Source organism: Sardina pilchardus, chromosome 2, assembly GCF_963854185.1.
Source record: "Sardina pilchardus chromosome 2, fSarPil1.1, whole genome shotgun sequence".
Lineage (NCBI taxonomy): Eukaryota > Metazoa > Chordata > Actinopteri > Clupeiformes > Clupeidae > Sardina > Sardina pilchardus.
Genome location: NC_084995.1, coordinates 25,172,554 through 25,193,975, shown reverse-complemented (window position 1 = coordinate 25,193,975; position 21,422 = coordinate 25,172,554). Strand labels below are relative to the sequence as shown.

At 43.4% G+C, this 21,422-nt stretch overlaps 1 protein-coding gene across 1 annotated transcript in view; it reads left to right on the top strand.

Moving 5' to 3' along the window:
* The first annotated feature begins 4,389 nt into the window (after positions 1 to 4,389).
* inpp4b (inositol polyphosphate-4-phosphatase type II B) overlaps positions 4,390 to 21,422 on the top strand; it is a 273,163-nt gene continuing 256,130 nt past the window's right edge. The window contains exon 1 of the mRNA XM_062523231.1: positions 4,390 to 4,426. Within this exon, the coding sequence (XP_062379215.1) occupies positions 4,405 to 4,426 (22 nt within the window). The 5' untranslated portion in view covers positions 4,390 to 4,404. The remainder of the gene's footprint in view (positions 4,427 to 21,422) is intronic.

Sequence of the window (21,422 nt, the reverse complement as noted above, 5' to 3'; positions counted from 1 at the left end):
TTTTTCAGGAATATCATCACGGATTGCCATTGTCTCTTGTGCGGTATGCTCGCCGAGCTTTTGGCGCAGGGCATTTGTAATGCAGTCAACAGTGAGCCTCGGTGACACATCTTCACGTCACAGGCCACTGAGCACTCAGTTTAGCGAGACTACTACGGTACGTGTGCTTCTCCTCCTCTCCTCTCCTCTCCTCTCCTCTCCTCTCCTCCCTTACTGTCTGCAGTTGTTCTGCCAGAGAGACTCTTTATTGGCCAGCCGCGCTGAGAGCTGAGAGCTGAGAGCTGGGGGAGCTGGCCCGCACCGTGCAGCACTTGCTTGCTAACTGACAGCCCATCAGGGCAGTCTGTCTGAAGGGAGCTGACTGGAGCGCGGGGGGGGGGGGGGGGGGATTTAGGCCTCTCCCCAGTCCCCCAAACTGCACCCCCCCAGGGTGCTCTTTTAAAAGGCTCTCCCTAAAGTCCGCCATCCATCTGTGTAATGGGCAAATGTCAAAGTTTTGAGCGTATCAGCAGTTCACCAGTGGCTGATGATGCCTCTGCTGCTGAAAGCTTGGTGATTGGTCATGAGAGTGGGTGCCATCATGAGCTGTCAACTCCCCCCCGCCCCCCACACCCTCCTCTCTTACTTCTACCCTCAGTACCCCACTGCCGTCCCCCCCCTCTCCTGGCACCGGTGTGGGGTGAGGCTCTGCAGTCTGACTGGCACGGCATGCTGCTGCTCTGCTCGGCTCTCTCGCAGCCAAACTGCTGCCACAGCCTGATGCATAATTGAATGACTGGTCCAGTCGATTGCTCTGTGCTTTGGGCAGGCTCATGTGCCAGCGCCTGTGGTGGCTGAGCCCTGGGTCCAGCAGCACCATCTGTGTTTGAAAGATCTGGCTGATAACATGGTTTCCCTGTGTTAATCATCACAGTGGCAGGCACATGTACCCCCCTCCCTTTCTTTTTCCACACACACACACACACACGCACACACACACACACACACACACACACACACACACACACACACACCTACACACGCACACACACACACACACACACACACACACACACACACACCTACACACGCACACACACACACACACACACACACACACACACACACACACACACACACACACACACACACCTACATACACACACACACACACACACACACACACACACACACACACACACACACACATTTCAAAGCTGCTTACACACTCATACAAAAATGACTAATAAGAACACCTATCATTCAGTACTTACTCACACACATGCAACACACAAGTTACATGTGATGTTTAGTCTAATCCCAGTGATTGGGATGTATTTTTATATATAGGCCAACATACCTTCCCCTCCTCAGCCATCTCTCTGAGTCTGCTTGAGCCTCCCCTAGGCCCCCCTACCCTCCAAACCGATGTGCAGTGCCTGAGGCAACGCCAACACGCCCTGCAATGCCGGGGCCCAGCCGTTTGAAGTGAGGTTTGCTGCGTAGAATTTCCTGCTACCGTTGTGTTATGACTTGAAGGTCTGTGAGATGCTTGACGGAGGAGAGAAGAAAACTTGCGCTGTAGGACTTCCTGAAGGGCGAGAGCAAAGCGAGAGCGAGCGAGCGAGCCACTCGGCGTAATCAGGTATGCACACCCTCATTATGCTCTGAGATTAACACGTTTGTTTTTTTACAAGTCTCAGACTTACCTCCTCTCCCCCCCTCCTCCAAATCACAGTCATAATTGCCATCAGAGACCCACGTGGCCCCGCTAACTAATGACAGGTTCGGGGGAGCGGTTGTGAAGAATCCGCAGCTTGGCAGGACTTTGTCTGCCTTTGAAAAAAGTTTCCGGATTTGACTCTTTGCTTTGCCGCAAGCTTTTCATCAGAGACACACTTCGTTTTCTGTTTTGTGCCCCCCCCCCCCCCCCCCTCCCCCCAACCCCCAACCCCAGCCCCAGCCCCACCCAATCCCACATATCCCTGTTATAATCATCCTCTTCTGATGAGAGGAAAGTCGAAGGAAGGAAAAAATAATTTGAGGTGGAAAATTGAGTGAAAGGTGGATGTGAGTACTTGCTATGCAGAGGATTACGAGGTGAATGTGGGCCGTGGATGGGTTTCAGCATCTTGTGACTGAGTATCAAGAGGTACCAGTGGCTTAACCTGTGAGAGTCCTGTCCCTCTCCACTGGGGGCTCTCACCCAGACAGGTTTGATTTGCTGCACTGATCAAATTCACCTGACTCACCTGACTAACCGACATCTTGAAGGTTATAGCCCTGTTTGCACGGGATTAGTATTACCTCTGGACCTTTGGTGATTTCTGATAATTGCGGAGGATACCTGAGATCTTAGTCCCGTGTGAATGTGCCATGTCTGTAAAAATTAAAAATTCCTCCGCAAATTACCTACTGTATTTCGCCAAACACAGACGTCCGGTGATAATACTAATCCCGTGCGAATTTGTATCTCAGTGATTGTTATTGCAGTTGCCCACGTTTTCTATCTTTTCTACTATCTGCGGACGTCATGATACGACATATCCGGCTGTAATGCCAGTGAAAATAGGGTAATTTACAGACTTTGCTTATCCCGTGCGAATGTGCTGCAAGTAACACAGAGGTGGGGCGGTCATTTGAAAATGACCAGAGGTCCACAGGTAATACCAATCCTGTGCGAATAGGGCTTATGATAGTCAATTCTAGTCTATCACGTTAACATTTTGACCTATACGCAACGCCCAAGATCAACCAGATCGACCAGAAGGTGACTTGCTGTCTTGTCAGTGCTGAGCAGCCTACTAGGATCATGATTGTAACATTAAAACAGTAAGGCACTTGCAAAAGGGCATATGGAACACACAGACACACAGACACACAGACACACAGACACACAGACACACAGACACACAGACACACACACACACAGACACACACACACACACACACACACACACACACACACACACACACACACACACACACACACAGATGTTTGGCTTGGTCATTTGTGTGTGCCCTGATGCAGACTCCAGTGGATGTAGCCATGTAAAGTGAGGACAATAGTCAATAGTTTGAATGGACAGGGCCACTAAAGCAAAAGAGCCCCTCTCAGCAGTATGCTCAATGCTGGCTCCTCTCTCAGCAGTATGCTCAATGGCTCTTAAAGGTGGCCCTGAGAAGAGATGGCTTGATACTATCTGGCTTTCTCCATGAACTCATATATTGCAGACATTTTTCAATAACTTTCATGTTTCTCTCTGTGTGTGTGTGTGTGTGTGTGTGTGTGTGTGTGTGTGTGTGTGTGTGTGTGTGTGTGTGTGTGTGTGTGTGTGTGTGTGTGTGTGAGCAAGCAAGAGAGAGAGAGATTGTTCATATCTGCAGAAGTGTCTTCTACTTGCAGTCATTCTGAGCTAGAGTCTAAAAGAGGAAAATTAATTTTTCATGAGAGGAATTTTTTGTTCCCAACTCTCTCTTTTTCTCTCTCCCTCTCTCTCTCACTCTTTCACTCACTCACTTTTACTTACATACACACACGCACTTATTCACACACTATGTTGCATCTTTCTTGAGCATACATGCACGCTTATGCACACTCTCACAGACTGAATATTTTGTAAGGTGCCCTCTACAAAACACCTTTCGCCCTGAAGCAAAAGCAGGATCTGGAGCAGTTATCATCAACATGTGTTCGCTCATGTTCACACACACACACACACACACACACACACACACACACACATACACTTCACAGAAAGAGGAATGAAAATAAATATTATCATATTATTTTGAAACCCTTTGTGTTTTTCCATACACGTGTGTGTTTGTATCTGTATACACACGTGTATGGAAAAACACAAAGGGTATACATTTTGTGTGTCTGTACTGTATGTACAATGCATGTGTGTGTTGGTTTGTATAGCTTGCATGTTTCATCTGTGCTGCAGTGCCCATCCTGTAGGGGAATCTTGTCTTGTGTGGTGTTTAAGCTCCCTGTACCTCTCAGTGGAAGTGCTTGTTGCCCGCTGCCGCCGCTGCTCTGTTGCTACAGCCCAGAGCTGAAATTGTTAACAGCTCCTACCTCCTCCCCTCTCCTCCTCTCTCGCTTCTCCTTCCCGCTCTCCATCTGCTCCTCTGACCTCTCTCAGGCGTGCTGTTCTCCCTACCAGTAAGTTTAAAGGCATGCTCCTTCTCTCTCTCTCTCCCTCTCCTCTCCTCTCCTCTCCTCTCCTCTTCTCTCCTCTCTTCTCTTCCTCCCGACACTGACAGAGCGTCTCGCTTAGCCTGTAAACAAAACCCAGCTGCACCAGTCATCTCTCACCGCTGTCTGTTCTCTCTCTCTCTCTCTCGCTCCCTCCATCCCTGCACACAGATGCCGAACAGAGGGATGCTGCCAGGAGACGGAGGAGAGAGGAGGGTTTGATGAAGACGACCAGTCAGAAGGGTAAGGATTCTGCTTTTCTTATCCATTCCATCATTCCTCCACTCCTTCCATGTCTCCCTCTGTCTCCTTTCTGTTTTGTTTTGTTCTGTTCTCCTATCTTATAGCTATGGTGCAAGAAGAGTTACCCTAATCGTATATCAGAAGAATGTTACATGTAATAGAACCATTAGTCTGTGTCTGTCTGTCAAGGAAAGAAAGAGACTTTAAATACAATGTCTGTTGGTGACGCTGTCTGGAGTTTTGTCTGTTGCCCGTATATCAGTTGCACCATCACCTTTGGCAGTCTATGCTCACTGAGTGAATTGCTTATTAATGCTTTTGACAGCCAAGCGCAGACAATTATGCATGGGAAGTCATTCCGATTAATGTGAGTATAATAAAGTACCAGCAGGATCAAGCTGGTGGCTATGAGTGAGTGTTGCCACCTGTTTCCCCCCACATCTCCTCCTTTAACAGGAAAGACAAAGGTGACAAAATGAATAGCTCATTCAGCTAATTAGCGAAATTAGCTGTCTGTGTGTATTTTACATTTTTTTTATTTATTTTTTAGTATTTTTGTGTTAACTTGAATGATTCATCAGTGAGCAACAAGTCAGTCCTGCTGCTGTGCTGTAGTTTCAGCCGGCATGCCTTCCTCCACTATCAGCAGGTGAGTCAGAGTGTTATGCTGTGAATCACTTTAGTCTGGTTCAAATCACTGTGTTCAAAGCAACACAATGATTATCAATGTTGTTCTCTACACCGTTAACTGCAGTGAAGTGACCTCATGACCTCATATGAACACGCTGCTAGAGTGGGTCCAGAGCTGCTGATGGGGTTTGAGCATCATGTATGAAATAAATATCTTTGGACATCAATGATCAATTTGATAGATGGCGCAGCATCTCTGAGCCCATGTAGTGCGTAGTAGGGCCAAAGCAGGTACATGGTGATACCCTCGTCGTGAACAATGGGGTCATTCCACATGAAAACCTTCCCTCTTGACCCGCCTGTACATTTTCTTATTCACTGATACTTTGTGACTCAAAGGAAGGTCTGTAAAGCTATGAGATGTTTACATAAACCAAATACACACATTTCAGGAAGAAAAGTGTCCTTAAGTCATTTTTACAACTACAGAGTAGATCATCTCAGGAGCCACTTCAGTCTCAAGAATAGTTTTTGTTATGCAAACAGTCCATATACTTTATATTCGCTTTGGAGAAAGGCGTCTGCTAAATAGCAATAACCATAACCATATCCATAACCATACTGTCATGTGTAAAACACCTGACATCCGTCACACCTGCGAAATAACGGTGAAGCAAAAATAAAAAGTCTGCACACCAGTAGCACTGAGTAGCACTGCAGCATGTGCAGAGGGATATGCACCCAATCACTCAACCAAACCACGTGGAACAGTCCCATCAGCAAAGTGCACAGGGTAAGGCTAATGAAGACACATTCTAATTGATACAGTAATCATAAAATATGATATCATAATTCTGCAAGGCACAGGGAATCAGCAAGGGGACTGTCGGCTTATATGGCCCCTCAATTGGGCCTTTTCTCAATATAACACATTCAATTAGTCACTGGCCAACACATTCGCAAGGAGTGCTGCAAGGGTGTTGCTCAGTTTAGGGATCCTAATGGTTGAAAAACATTTTAGAAATCAGAGACACATATAAGGGCTATTATGTTTAAACACATTGTGTGTGTGTGTGTGTGTGTGTGTGTGTGTGTGTGTGTGTGTGTGTGTGTGTGTGTGTGTGTGTGTGTGTGTGTGTGTGTGTGTGTGTGTGTGTGTGTGGGGGGGGGGGGGGGCTTGCTAAGTGAAATAAGCAGCTCTAGACCTCCCCATATTTGTGAGTGGTCAGATGGTGGTAGCAAAGTCCAACACTGCCCCTGAGCCTGTAAGCAGTTGCAGTAAACCTGGTCTACTTACTGTGATGACAATTACTGTGATGGCAGGTTATGTTTGCTTTTGTTCAACTAACTAAGGAAATGATACCCTGGCCTTGTTTAATTTGCTTTGTACTGTAGTTTCCAAGTCCCTTCACTTAGTTTTACTGTGGTACTTGGATTGGATTTTGGGCTTGTGTGAAGCTTAGCTTAGGGAAAGCTTGTTTCATCCCCCCCCCCCCTTTCAGACCAAGCAATGCTTTGTAACCTTACCTAATTTAGACATGTGTTTTACAAAAACTGGTAAAGAGCAGATATCTTCAAATTTGAGTAAAATTGGTTTATTCTGCTCTTCTACTCTCAGACTTTGCCATAGATTACTCGTCAGTCTCTCTTAATACCTTGGTCCCCGTTGCCCAGCCCTCTACCCAGTGCTAATATGGCTATGAGGTTTGGATTAGTCGTACCGTGGCATCTTAGTTAGTGCTTAGAGGACAATTTACTGTTTGAAGCGCAAGTGTGCCCAAGCGGCTGTCTGTGGAGATGGACTGCTCTGCAGACAACACATGAGGCTCACCCGGGTCTCCTCTACAAGATAGATGGGCACATTTACATGCTCCTTCCCATCAATACACGGCATTTCTAGCCCTCCCATCCCTCTCTCTTGCTCCGTCTCTCTCTCTCGGTTTCCCTCTACCCCGTGTATCTCGTTTGGCACACACCATATTTCATTCTCTTTTCTCTTTCAGACTCTCGTTCAATCTTTTTTTTCTCTCACTTACCCCTTCCTTCTCTGTCACATCTATTCTCTCCTTTAAATTTCTTTGTACTGCTGTTTCAGTCTGTTACAAAAAAAAACGCACCACATAAATTAGAGGCCGTCTGGGAATATCATGACTGTTAATGCATTATTCACGGCTGAGTGACAGCAGTCAGTAATTAATTGCCTGCCCAGTGAATAGTGCTGCAGTCGGTACAGAGCGATGGCGAACGGCAGAGATGGGCGCCCACACGAGTAATATAGTGAATAACATCAGCTAATGAATGGACAGGCTAACAGGCTCCGGAGGCAGTAAATAACCCGTGGATGAGTCAGTTTGATGGGACGCGACATGTGCGCGGGGTTCCATTTAACTTCTCCGTTGTGTCTGTCGTTAATTGAAGGTGTTCTGCTCTTCACCTCAGGCACATCAGATTGTTTTAAATTTGGCTACAAATACCATCTGTCCCTCCCACGCCATGATTAAAGAGAAGTAAACACAAGCTCAGGCCTGACATGCTACCAGGGCTCTTAGAATAAGCTGTCAGTCTTCATTAGGTCTCTTGATATTTTTCTCTGGTGTTGGTGTGTGGAGACTGTAGCTTCACACCCAAAGAGTTAGTGCAGATTATGATCGTGACATTTTTGCAGAAGGCTGTACTTGTGTGTAATCATGTGGAAGTGATTTGAATACAGTGTTAATCCTCAATGTCAGACCAACATCTTCTCTTCTCTGTCAAGCGATTAAAAAAAGATGAATCAAATTAATTACATACTCTCTGTGTTAGTTAATCTAAACTAATTGCATGCATCCATTTTTGCTATGAAGGTATCTTTAAGATATTTTAAATTCAAAATTTGGCAGATTCAGTGAAAAGTCAAACCAACATTCTAGACTTTAAAGCAATCAGTTTCAGGTATTTTTGGCGACTCTAGAGCTCCACCTAGAGGCGCAATATATTTATATTTTACTTTGCTTTCGTAAATAGCCCACTTATCATGGCTTGTTCCCCTTGTATGGAATGAGAATGCTTTTGTTATGGAGGCAAAGGACTAAAACTCCAAAGAGCTATATCGACTGATAAGGTAATGTTTTTTTAGCATGATAAATACAAGTGTCACTATTGATGTGTGCAGTGCCCTAGCACCAAGGTAATGCAGTCGATTTAGTAAGGGAGTCTGTCAGTTAGTTAGTCTGTCACATGTACTGTAGCCTAAACAATACATTTGCAAAGTTAACAAGGCTGATGGCTAGCATCATTTATTATCGTCTTGGGGTGTGCTAACTCGGTGATACTTCATTCTTGAAGAACTGCTATGGAACGGAAATTCCTTACGCCAGAAATCGCATCGAACATGCTCTTGTCAACAGTTCCATCTGGGTGTTTTTCTAAATGTAGGCTAAATGTTCCATTCACTGGACGAAGCAGCGTTTTCTCATCTGTTCCTTTAGTCACTGTAGCCAGAACTGCACTCGCCAAAGGTCACTACAAAATGTGATTAATTAGCGTTCATTGTTTTTATGCTGTATTCTCTTTGTAATTGATTAATCGAAATTAACGCGTTATTTTGACAGCCCTACTCAGGATTATTCATGACTGAATTGTACACCCCATTACTTTTTCTAACAAGTGATGAAATATGACCTTGTTATTTTAGAGCCAACAAATTCTTCATAAAGTTGTTGAACCTCTGGGATTTTCAAAATTGCAGCTTTTCTCAAGATTTTACAGAAATTTCTAACGTTACAAACCTCCAATGAAGTTATTTCCATACTTGTGTTTTTCATGTTTCGTAGCCCTCATTCAAATTTCATGGCATAGCTTCAAGCCTATTCAAATTAGTGTGCTTAATTGAATAGTATTTGCAATAGCTGGATGCATAAATGCTTGATAAGGCTTTACCAAGTCATTAATAAACATTTAGGACATAATCCTCTCATGATTCAAAGCAAAGTAATCAGGACTGCTGCATGAAGAACTTCTTAACAACTCTGCAGATTTGTCTTCATCTTAGATCCTCTTTTTGCAAGCCTGCCATTGTTTTAATCACTGTATTAAGCAGCCTTCAGACTGTTGGTTTATGAATAAGAGATGCATATTCATAAAGAATGCATTATGCCTAGTTTGCACAAGCAGTGTTTATTTATACATGCAGCGAGATGAGGCCCAGTGACAAGCGAATGGCAGTCGCTGAAAGCCCTCCTGAAGGACGGTTCTGTCTCTGTCGCTTACGAGACGCTGGCAGAGAAAGTGGTGCCATATTGCAGGCGGCCATCTTGTTTTCTCCTCCATATGTTGCGTCTGGTTTCAGGGAGTGCTGGAAAGCGTCTCAAGCCTTGTAATGGAGAGCTAACTACTTCCCTGGGGGGTGCCTGTGCACAGATTGACAGTGACAGACAGAAGCTGTTGATCACAGATTAACTCCCAATAGATTACTGTCAGCTTCATGAATATTCCCTAATCTTTGATGAGCCTGGATCCTTGTTACTTTTTTCCAAAAGTCTTAGGTGTTTGTGTGTGTGCGTTTGTGTGCGAGCGTGCGTGCATGTGTGTGTGTGTGTGTATGTGTGTGTTTGAGAGACAGAGCGAGAATGTGTTTTTCCTCCAACCATACCCTTCTTTGGTTTGCTTGTAACATAACCTGTTATTCATTTATTCTTGAAAAACAAAATCCACTCTAAGTAGCAGACATCCTCATGTCCGGGAGAAAATAAATATGCAGTGGAAACAAATGGCACAACCATTCGCACCAAATCTCTTTTCAGGGCTTCTTCCTCAGACCTCCTGCCTCAGATTTAGCAACTTGTCATGGGCCTCTCTCTCTTCCCTCTCCTCTCTTGAAGAGAAGAAATGGCCATGACCGTAAAGCAGCTGCCGAGCCGTCTGCAGCCTAGAAGAAATAAATGATGCATGACTGTGTAATTTATGATGAAGTTTAACACAATGCCGTGCTCATCCGCAGGAATGATCGGCTCCGGCGTCATTGGCTCCATGTTGCCTCAGGGGCCGGGAACAAGAAGCCTGTCTGAGCACTATAGCGGAGGGGAGCAGGGAAGGAAGAGTCTGGGCCATGTGGAAGTGGAGGGAGTGGCACTGGCAGGGACAGGAGCGAGGGATGAAAAGAAATCAAAATGGAGAGAGTGAGGGAATCAAAGGAGCTAATATAGAGATGAAAGAAGTAGGGAGAGTAAAGGCAAGAGATATAAACGCAAGAATTGGTCATTCACAAATGGATGAGACAAATGAGAGGCAGGAGTAACACCTTGCCCCACCTCATCCCCCTGTCACAGTATGAAGTGCCCAAACCTCTCAGACAAGTGTCCTTCCTCCATTCCCCCTGCTCTGTTTGTCTCTATGGCTCATTAAGGAGACGTTGGGTGCTACCCGTGGAAGGACAAAAGTATTAGTCCCTGACTGCCATCACCGTCATCACCCTGTCGAGGTGTCAGTTCAGCACCATGGAGAGGGGAACTCACACTTCTCCTCTCATTACTTTGCTAATGGGCAATTAAGGGTCTAATTTGACCGCTGAGCTGGGATACTTTTACGGCGCCAGAGGGCTAACTAAAAAGAACTTTAGAATGAAACGTACATAAAGTTGCAATAAAAACGAAGTCGTTTTTTTGGCGCGCAGCTGGTAATGGTGGAACTTGGTTGGTGGGACCCGTTTCCTTTTGGATCACACTAACGATGTGTGGAGGGCTTCATTACGGTACAGGCAATAGCTATCTGCATGGCTCACCCAATTTCAGACAACATGAAGTCGAAGGTGCGTGTAGTTCTCCCTCTCTTGCTGTTGTGTTTTGCGCGCCTGTGTCGGATTTGCAAGGTTGCTGCAAGTACTGCAGGCACAATCACAGCGGCTCTGCTCTAATTACCAGCAACCCTGAGAAAGTGCTTTGTTTTGAAGTGAGGAAGGAGTGAGGAGGAGGAGGGGGGGGTTGCCCAAACTCAATAACATCGTTAATTAATCAAGTCTAATGCGGTGTTTGCTTTCTGCCACAAACTTTCATGTGGCAAGCTATTTCAGCTTCATTGCTCTAAAGGCTTTGAATGAATGCACTGTGCCTTATTTGTCAACATTCCTTTATCATCCGCAAATCTGCTGCTAGAAAACTTTTCACAACTGTTTGCTTTTTATAATAAGCTGGTAGACCCGTTATGCCTTTATACCAAACTATGCCTACATTCTATCAGCAAACTGTGTGGGGAAAATGGATTGTCTCCAAGCTCATAAAATCAATCTGAACTGTTGTCAGCACTCTGCACCTCCATCTAGACGTGTCAGTACAGAATGACTCTGGTATTCTCCAAATGAAATAATAGGCAGCTTGTAAATTCAGCAGAGAGACCCCGTCTCTTTCATTTACTGGGCAGCCTTACTGATGTCTTCCCTCGTGCCGAGGTTTCTTGTCTGTGTGTTGTTACAGGCCTGTCCAAGTCATCATTTTAAAATTGCATTCCGATGTCCTCAGTACTTACTAAGCAGCTTTATGGATGCACTAGCTTTTTGTGATGACAGTGTGCATTTGTATACATCATGTTCAGAGTGTATCTATTGATTCCATCCATCAGTTGTATGCATCATCTTGCCTCTTAAGCCAGTTTTTAAAGAAGCCATATTTAGTTTTTTTTTTTAACCTAACACAACATGATCAGGGAGTCATACCTAACAAGATGTGACAGGACAGTTGTTCAGGCTGGTATAACACAAGGCTTGTTTTCAGTGCAGTTTTATCTCACCGAGACATCCCTGGAGTTTCGCAGTATCTTTTTGGAATATCTGTTCATGTCAAGAACAGAAGTGCAATGTATACGTATAATATTGAGTAGTTTATTTATTTATTTATTTATTTAAGAGAGGGACAATGTACATTAATCAACATGCCCCATTGGAACATGTAAATGCACCAGATTTAGTCAAAGACTATTTTCCATCTGCAGTCCCTTATCTCCGATTGTTTTTCATCAGGCCCTCTCCATGTTCTTGTAGTAGCGATGCTTGTATTGGACATGTGTTGCAGTATTGGATTAATAGTACAGGGGTTGGTAATGGACCATGTTCTGAAGAATGAGTTTATTTTTGTTGAGGGAATGTTTGCTGGTGTTCAAACAATTATGTTGAATATTATCAATATTTGCACACAAGTATTTTAACAAGCTTGAGATTATGTTTTTGAAATACAAAAAAATAACAATTTTGTGAACTCATGAGTAATACATGCCCATGGAAATGAACTGATATGTAGTATTAGTCTTGGCTCATGTAAATAGTGATGTGAGCAATATAGAAAACAATAGATTAGCGCTCTCCAGCGCCAAATAGGAAGTAGTAATTTGGTTTCTTATAAATTGTTAGTATTCATTTCAATTTCAATTTCAATTTCAATTTAATTTTAATTTTACTTACAGAGCGCCAATATATTATTAAGACATACATGAAACAAATAAAAATAGCGACTCTGCTAGATTCCTTGTTGTTGCAAAATCATTATCTATAGTTTTATAGCGACCTGTCTTTAAATTTCAGATGGTTTGAGACTTTGAGTCTTTTAAAAAATCTTTTCCAAATCGTTTCCATAGTCTTCTGCAGCCCTAGTCTAGCTGTCTAGAAAGAACCAACTTGCTCTTCAAAGTCCCAGGGAAACACAAATTGCTTTACGGCAATCGTGCAATAGCCTACTATTTGTATTTAATCGTGTAATATTGCCTTGTCAGTGATCTTTGCTGGTTAAAAAATCCATACAGTATGTACCATGTCCAGGAGGAAGGTGCTAGCCATGAGTATTCATACTGCATACACATAGAATACATACAGACTGTATCGGATACCTTTAAGAAAATGGAATTTACAATTTTTTAGGTATTTTACATTTAGGTTGACGAGGCTTGGATTTAAATGTCCAATTTACAAATTATTATTTTATGGTCTAGAAATGTTAATATGAAACCTTTCTTGAGCCTTTTTATGGCATGCTCTAGCCATGCATATTTTTTTTCCGTAGTGTTTTGTTTTTGTGTGTTCCCCACAGTCTTTTCTGCCCTCCTATTAGCGTTTATTTCCCATCACAGTCCATCAGGAGATTAATTTTCTATGTCTACCCTCACATCTGCCTTGGTGTCCCTTGATATTCCCCACTGCCTTTAACAAAGCACCCCACGCCGGGATATTTCTGAGCGCCTAAATATAGCAATTTTTCATATTCTCAGGCACAGTAAAGCAGGTACAAGCTTTGCTTGTTGAAGTCCAGGGAGGGGGAGAAAGAGAGAGAGAGTTAGGGGAAAGCAAATCTAAAAAAGGCAAATTTTTCAAGGAACAGTCTGTTGTGGAAATTATGCCATTTGTTAAAAAACTGTCATTTGAGTGGATTCACATGAAATAAATGTGAACTCTCCTGACACAACATTAATAAAAGCACAGGGGATGATTTAATGCTGCGGTGTGTGATAGAATACCAGAAGGAATAAAGTTGATGCTGTTTCAGCAGGGTTAAGAAAAGGACCCTCTTCCATGGGTGTACAACTATGTGCTGTGGCCTGCACACTTCTGCTGAACTCGAGGAAAAACTAAAGTCCTCCGTCACATTTGCGCGTGTGGAAGACGTGCATCATTTTTTTGCCGCGGACATAATGCATACTCCAGAGGCTATTTAGTGAAAGGTGCAACCAGGACAATTGAAACGAGGGACAAATGAAACAAAAGATTCCTCTGAGTGCAAGGACGGTAGACAGACAATGGCCGGGTTTCCCAAAATCGTTAAGAAGCTCTTAAGTCCTAGGAACTTCTTAGGAGCGTTCTTAGAACATTCTTACAACGCTCCTAAGAAGTTCTTAGCACTTAAGAGCTTCTTAACAATTTTGGGAAACCCGGCCATTGTTTGGTCAAAAACATAGAACACATTAACCTTCGTTGCTCCACTTAATGCCTTCTGTTTACATCCTTTTAATCATAGCGTTACCGGCTAAACCAGCTAAACTTTTTGATTGTCAAAAGTAAACTCCGTTAGTGCATGGTGTTTACATAACCGCGAGATAGACGCTTCACAATGACTGTAATGAGTTATTGACATTCACCAAGACATATACAGTACATGTATGTTGTCAAATATTGAAGTTGTGGGAAGTTTACATGGTTTATATAGCTACACTGTGTTTCTTTTGTCCCCAATGCTGAATGCCAGTGCCGAAATACACGTTCAGCTTTTGCTTAAATAAGTCCTGAACTGGTGAACTGAAACTGAACTGTATTTTACAGAGGACAGATGTAGTGACAAAATATTAGCTTCTGGTGTTTTACAAATTTGTTGGCTGCTGACTGCAGTATATAGCCTAGTACAAATCACCTTCCTAGTCAATCATTTAAGACACCATGTTCTTAACCTGTAACGTAATCTAGTATGACACGGAAGCAATTCCAGTTGTTATTTATTACTTTGATGACAATAAAATGAGACATTGATGAGCTCTCCAGAACAAGTCCATTTGCAAAACGACATAGCCTACGTCAGTCTGCTTACTTGCCCTACGCAGACGCAGGATTATATTCTGACCTTAAGGCTAGAGGACTTTACTTGAGTGTGGCTTCTTGGCTCTTATAAGGCTTTCTGTGGTTGCACAGTAATGATCTTCATGATAATGATACTTCCCGTAAAGTAGTAGAACCCTCCAAAGGTGTTTTAAAACAATAAAGGCCACAATGAGTGTGAGTCTACTGCCATTTAGACATTTCTGCCAGTGCCCCCTTTAACATCCCTGTCAAAAGATTGATGGAGAAAAGCATCAGATTGTCAATGCCACACTGTGCTCCTGAGACTGTTTAGAAATGCAAAAGTTTTGCTCGTCATCAAACTATCACTAATTGCACTTACTGCTTAGCAGCACAGGCTTGTTCTGTCGTGTCGTGTGCCAAAACAGGAAACGAGTCTCTGAACCTGCCGCATTTAGTTGTTGAAAGAACACAACCACTTTTCCCCTCCATGGGGATGTTTCAGCATTTATTTGCATCAGATGCCAAACTATTCCCATAGGTGTGGGACTGCTCGAGGCACTGCTGATGCACAGTGGAACTGAAGACACTGCCTGCATGTGACTGTGTTGGGGCTTCCTCCTTTCAGTCTGCCCCTGGACCCAAACAGAAACTCAAGCAAGCAAGCAAGCAAACAAACAAACAAACAAACAAACAAACAAACAAACAAACAGCTGAGAGGACAAATGTCACTCCGAATGCTTCTCCGGGCGCTACCTTTGGTTGCTTTATCGTACCTCTTGGGAGGTTACGTTTGTCACCTGTCTCTGCTAAGGAGATGTTGATGGTCAGGACATATAGAACTGCATGTTGCAATTGTTGCATGTACATTGTTAGAGGCATGCTAGAATTTGCATGAAATAGTGCATCCAGCTAATTGTTGCAGTCTTTAAATGCCCCAGGAGGTGGACACTTGTATTGAAGCACAACTGAATGTCATAACTGTCACAACTGAATATTTCAATGTCTTAATCAACTTTTATCAACATTAAAGAGGAATAATGCAGGATTGGCGATTTCATCTCTGGTTTCGGTTTCGTTTTTCGTTTTCGCTCGTTTTATGCTTACATATTTCTCTGCAGAGCTTCCCCGACAGCTTTAGCGTGTATATTTATACATATATAGGCTATATATAAATATATAAATTGCAAGCGTGGTTCTTCTTGTTCCTTTCGCGTCTCTGACTTCCAGATTTAAACAGCAAACGATCGTTTATCAGAAAGTTGCAAGGTTGTAATTAGCGGATAGGGACACTAGGGGCGGGAGGAAATGTGACTGTTTTTCGATAAAACTGGTCAGTCAAGCAAAACAACGATTTCTAAGCGATTTTATGACTATGAAAAAGTTGCATAGGGTCTCTTTAAAGTATCTGAATTTCTTCAACAATAAATTCATTTTGGAGGACCTTTACACTCTCACTTGTTTCTAATTAGTTGCTGTTTAATTTGAATAGTTAAAAATAGCATTAGGCAAAATAGTACAAATGCCAAGAGACCATTACTTATTTACTTTATACCTCCAATATCCAATATAAATTGTCATTTCATCTTCTTAAAGCCACAATTTAATCTCAGCTGCATTGCAAACAGGCACTGTTGGCTTGAATGACAGTGACTGCAAGTTTCAGGCTTTATTTTCGACATTTTATTTTGGGCTCTGCACAATGACAATGCCGTGAGCTGCTCACAACAGGCACAACAGTAACCAATGAACTAAATTTACCTATGGATTTATTTGATTGTCAATTTGTTCCATCTTGATGTCTGTGTAGCTTTGTGCTTAGTGTTGCACTCTAAGCATGACAATTATGCTCTAGAAATAAGATAAAGACTTACTTTACTTTACTTGCAGTGTAGATATACTTTTTATAATATAGAAGTTAAGAAGGCACATTTTCTGGTTATCTATCAAATTATTCTAGGCTGCAAACATCCTTTGCCAAAGTCATGCGAAGTTTCCTATTGAGGAGCAATGTTTTTTGCCTTTCTTGATGAAAAGTTCAACACCACGTCTGCTATTGAGGAGCAATGTTTTCTGCCTTTCTTGCAGCCTTTGTTGTTTGACTTTCACTCTTGCAGGAAGAGAAAATAAAGATGCCACAGTATCCCATCTCCTAGTCTCCAACATTGCCTCCATTTCATCTGTCCCAAAGCATGCTGGGTAACTCAATCAGTTTGCCAGACTCTATGTGGCTCTTTGGGTCACTCCTGTGATGGCTCATGAAATGAAGGCATATCTTCTCTTGGGGTGGTGTATGATTGTTCCCTTCACCAATTCTCTCATACACACAAACACGCAGTCTCTCTCTCTTTCTCTCTTTCTCCTTCCTTCCCTCAATCCCTCACTCTCTCCTCAGTAATCAAGTCATGTTCTTCATCTGATCACATCTATGAAACAGGATGTTTCCAATTCAGGTAGAGGTTGTTTCTTTTTTTTTTTAATCTTTATCGTAAATATCCTGTGGATTTTATAGTTTGAATTGTTGGAATATGTGATACTTGACCTAAATGTATGATAACTTACTTATTGGTATGTTAATTGATCACTGGGTTTTTCCATGAGATGGGAATCATCAAAGTATATGTGTTGGAAGTACTCAATTTTGTGTCTGTGTGTGCGTGTGTGTTTGTGCGCGTATGTGTGTGTGTGTGTGTGTGTGTGTGTGTGTGTGTGTGTGTGTGTGTGTGTGTGTTTGCGTGTGCGTGCGTGTGTTTGTGTGTGTGTTGGTGCATAGAGCGATCCAATGTGATGGCATTTGCTAAAGGTTTTGATTCGTGTGAGATAAGGAGTGATAGTGGAGGTACTGTAAATGCCCCCCCCCATCTCATTATTTCTTCTTTTCTTTCAATCTCTGGTTCTTCTCCTCCGACCCTTCGTCTTTCCTCCCTTCTTCTCTGTGTCTCTCTTCCTCTGTGTCCTTCTGTTTCTCCGCGTCGCTCTGATTTGCTCTAATGCCATCAAACTCGCATAAAAATGTCATTAGTGTTAAAGGAGAGGCATTATCTCTGAGCTATTCACTTTTCATTAGGTCCCGCCAGGTCCCACAGGGTCTCCATGGCGACCGAGATGGCCATCCCTCTAACCAGAGTGATTAACTGTTCTCAAGGGGGCTTGATTGTCTGCTTGTGTGTGTGTGTGTGTGTGTGTGTGTGTGTGTGTGTGTGTCCCTGACCAAGGATATATGTCCGTCCGTCCTTCCTTCCTATGTGTGTAGTGTGCCGGTGCCTAAACAGTCATGTTTGTTAAATGCTATCTGCAGCACAAGCTTGTCTTGGAATGTTCTACCCGATCAACCTGTCGTCCAAATGAAGCGATCAATTAACAGACGCCATTAAATTAAATCACTTTGCCAAGTGACCCGTGGCAGGGATATTTGTTAGTCCACGAGAGTGATTAATTATGAAACAGAAGCAATCATGACAGTTGTGCTAACACGGAGTCGAGGAGAGAATATGGCTCGCATGGATTTGAATGTGGCGTTGACCCCTCAGCACTTGTACAGCAGTTATTTGCATAACATTATGATAATAAAGTCACTGGGACGCGGTGTGTCAGTGTGCGTATTAATGAATCCTAATCAGTTGGTGGGGTGATGCTGCTCCAAGGGTGTTGGCTTCAGTGCTGCACATGTTTTGAGACTCGACTACAGAGAGAGAGAGGAATAGAGAGGGAGAGAGGAATAGAGAGAGAGAGAGGAATAGAGAGAGAGGGAGGAATAGAGAGAGAGAGAGGAATAGAGAGAGAGAGAGGAATAGAGAGAGAGGGAGGAATAGAGAGAGAGAGAGAGAGAGGAATAGAGAGAGAGAGAGAGGAATAGAGAGAGAGAGAGAGGAGTAGAGAGGGAGCGAGGCCAAGTGAGCGCGGTGGCTGCTCGACAGGGATTCCTCGCGTGACCCCCTTGTCTTGTGGTCGGGCGTGAGGCTGTTGGAAAGCGTGCCTGTGCACCACGTGGCCTGCCATCGCTAATCACCGTGTCGGCGCCATGCGGCACACGCTTTAAAGACTTCATATCACGCCGCGCTATAATGCCCCCGTGATATTAAATAGTGAAACGAAAAAATTAAATCCATATCAAAGGCAATTTGGAGTCGTATTTTAATAATTTTTTGGATGGTGGTGGTGGGGATTTGGAGAGGAGGGTGCTGGGACCGGGAGATAGGAGTTAGATGAGGTGAAATGAAAACATCACGTCAGCTTGTTTCATCTCCCCTCCGCTCGAGTCACTTCAAATGCCAAAGAGCCTGTAGATTTTCAAAGGCACAAGTTGTGCTCTTGGCTTGGAAAGTTGACGAGAAAACTTGTCTAGGTACTTGGAATCTTTATTTGCCTTCCCTCCTCTCTCTGTTAATTTGATTTAATAGGAATTGATGCGTTTGGCCTCTGTGGACGTTGAATGGGGATCAGATCTGTATTAGGGAATGAAATTTGAAATGGGCATGTTAGTTATGATGTGTGTGTGTGTGTGTGTGTGTGTGTGTGTGTGTGTGTGTGTGTGTGTCTGATTGTGGATGGTCAGGGCACTACTGTCCTTTTCAGGCAAGTCATGTCTCCCTAGACTGAATGTTCAAATATCAAGCAATTTAATGCTAGCCACCTGCTTATCTAACCTTTCAATCCAACTCTGACAGTGTGAACTGACCAGTCCAATTACAGCAGGTTATTAATGCATGACTACTGAGTGATAAAACCTGTGTGTGTGTGTGTGTGTGTGTGTGTGTGTGTGTGTGTGTGTGTGTGTGTGAGAGAGCGTGTACATATGTCTGTTGGTTAGGTGTTATTGGGTAAAAACAGAGCAAGGACCTGCAAGAAGCTGTGTGTTAAACATTTGGAATCCTCCCTGAAATCCCTTTTGCCGGTGGCTACTGTCAGACAGCTTGTAGTTGAAAGACCAGTGGTGTCTGTCGGGAGCTTCCAACACTTCCTCTCTCCCCGCTGAGGCGTTGGCACCATGTGACTGAGACACGTACTTGGGCCTCATCACTGCACCACAGGCTCATGGCCTCATGGCTCACCCAATTTATTATTCACACGCATGCTCGAATCTGGAAGACTTGGACTCAGTGAACAAGTGTGAAACTGAAACCAACTGAATACTGGAGTGATGAGCAATGGAGGAGAAGAGAGTGATGGAGAGAGAGGAGACTCCTGGATTTACTTGCAGTGCTGACACCTGTGAGGCTTCCATCCTTGTTCAGAGCGACTGGGCTGTTTCTGTTCTTGTGTGTGCAATGTCCATGCTAGCTTAATCCATGTTGAGCAACTGCTGAGCCAAAATGGTGGAATGTCAGCGCAGTTTCTTTCCCCCTTCCAGATTACTGAGGACATTAGCCTTCTGTCCTCGGTGCTCATTTCCCCCCGCAACAATACATCACTGACAGGCAGCACTTGAGCTGTGACAGCATCATTAAAACCGAGTCTAACTCATGAACTCCAGACCTGCAGTAGGCAGCCTGCTCGCCTCCTCCCTCCCCCACAACTCCGAGGCTCTGAGGAGAGTTTTTGGGGCAAGGCTAGCATAGTTGGGGAAAAAAACAACAACAACTGAAAACTATTGAGACATTTGGGAAGGATGCCTGGGGTGTTTTTGTGGATTTTTGCAGTGTGGGAGTCAGGACCATGCAGGCCAAGGCTCTGCGTCTCCGTACCCTGAAAGAAAAGATCAAAGTTTCGGCCATCACAAGCCGCCCCCGTGATGCTGCTCAGTGCTCCTAATTGCAGCACGACCCGGCGGCTCCAGGGAGCAGGTCAACCCACCTCTCCTGCAACAGTCTGCCTCACGGTCTTCATCTGCTGATCAAGGGCAAACTGGGAAAATACTTTGAGCCCCGACCCAAATTGGTTCCACAAAAAAGCACCCATGTTTTTAGAGTGAGACAATACAATACTAAGTTATAGTAAAAAAGTTTGTGCACATCCCAGGTCAAGGTGCAGAACAAGGGTAAATCATAAAAAATGGAAAAAGGTCAATCAGTATGTTCCTGTAGTGAATCTGAAGAAGACCACACGGTCGAAACGTCATTATTCTGTGCTAAAGAAAAGAAAATTAAACTAAAAAGAAGGATTTCAAGTGTGCGAACCTTTTTCCATTTTTTACAATACAATACTAAGGCATGGCAAGTGTCATTGCTGCCATGATGAGTGCTGAACTGTGCCAGCTATTGGTGCGTCTCATTTTCTTTCATTGCTGTTACTTTTCTGCACTCTGTGGAATCATGGAGGTAAATTAGTAGTTAAAATAGGGTGGTCAGCATCAGGACAGGAGGTTGTTAGCAGAGGCCTTTTTTGGCTAACATAGACCTCAAAGGTGCTGAGACAAGCAGCATTTAATCATACATATTAGTATCATTGCGCCATTGCAGTTCTAGAAGCACTGTGGAGAAAAGGTTTAATGCCCACATAATAACCACTTTATTTTGCACAGCATCCACTATATATATCATTGCAACAGCTTAGGAACCATCTTGATTACACTAGCATGAACCTCACACTATTATGTTGACCTAGCAACCCTCATAGCAACCAGCATAATTTAGCATAATTTAGCATATCAGCCACCATATCTTCCTTAACCACACCTTAGCAACCATCTTAATTACCCTAGCAACAATTTAGCAACCACCACTTTAATAACAACTTAGCAACCAACATAGCAACAGAATTATTTAACAAAGCAACAACCATGCCTATAGTAAACAATTGCAATTATCCACATTACCTGTTTTAACATCGTATGATATTTTGCATTACATTTTGCATTTTTATGCACTGGTAATTCCTTGGGATTACATTTCTAGTTTCTTTTCTTTTCTTCTCTTTCTGTTCCCT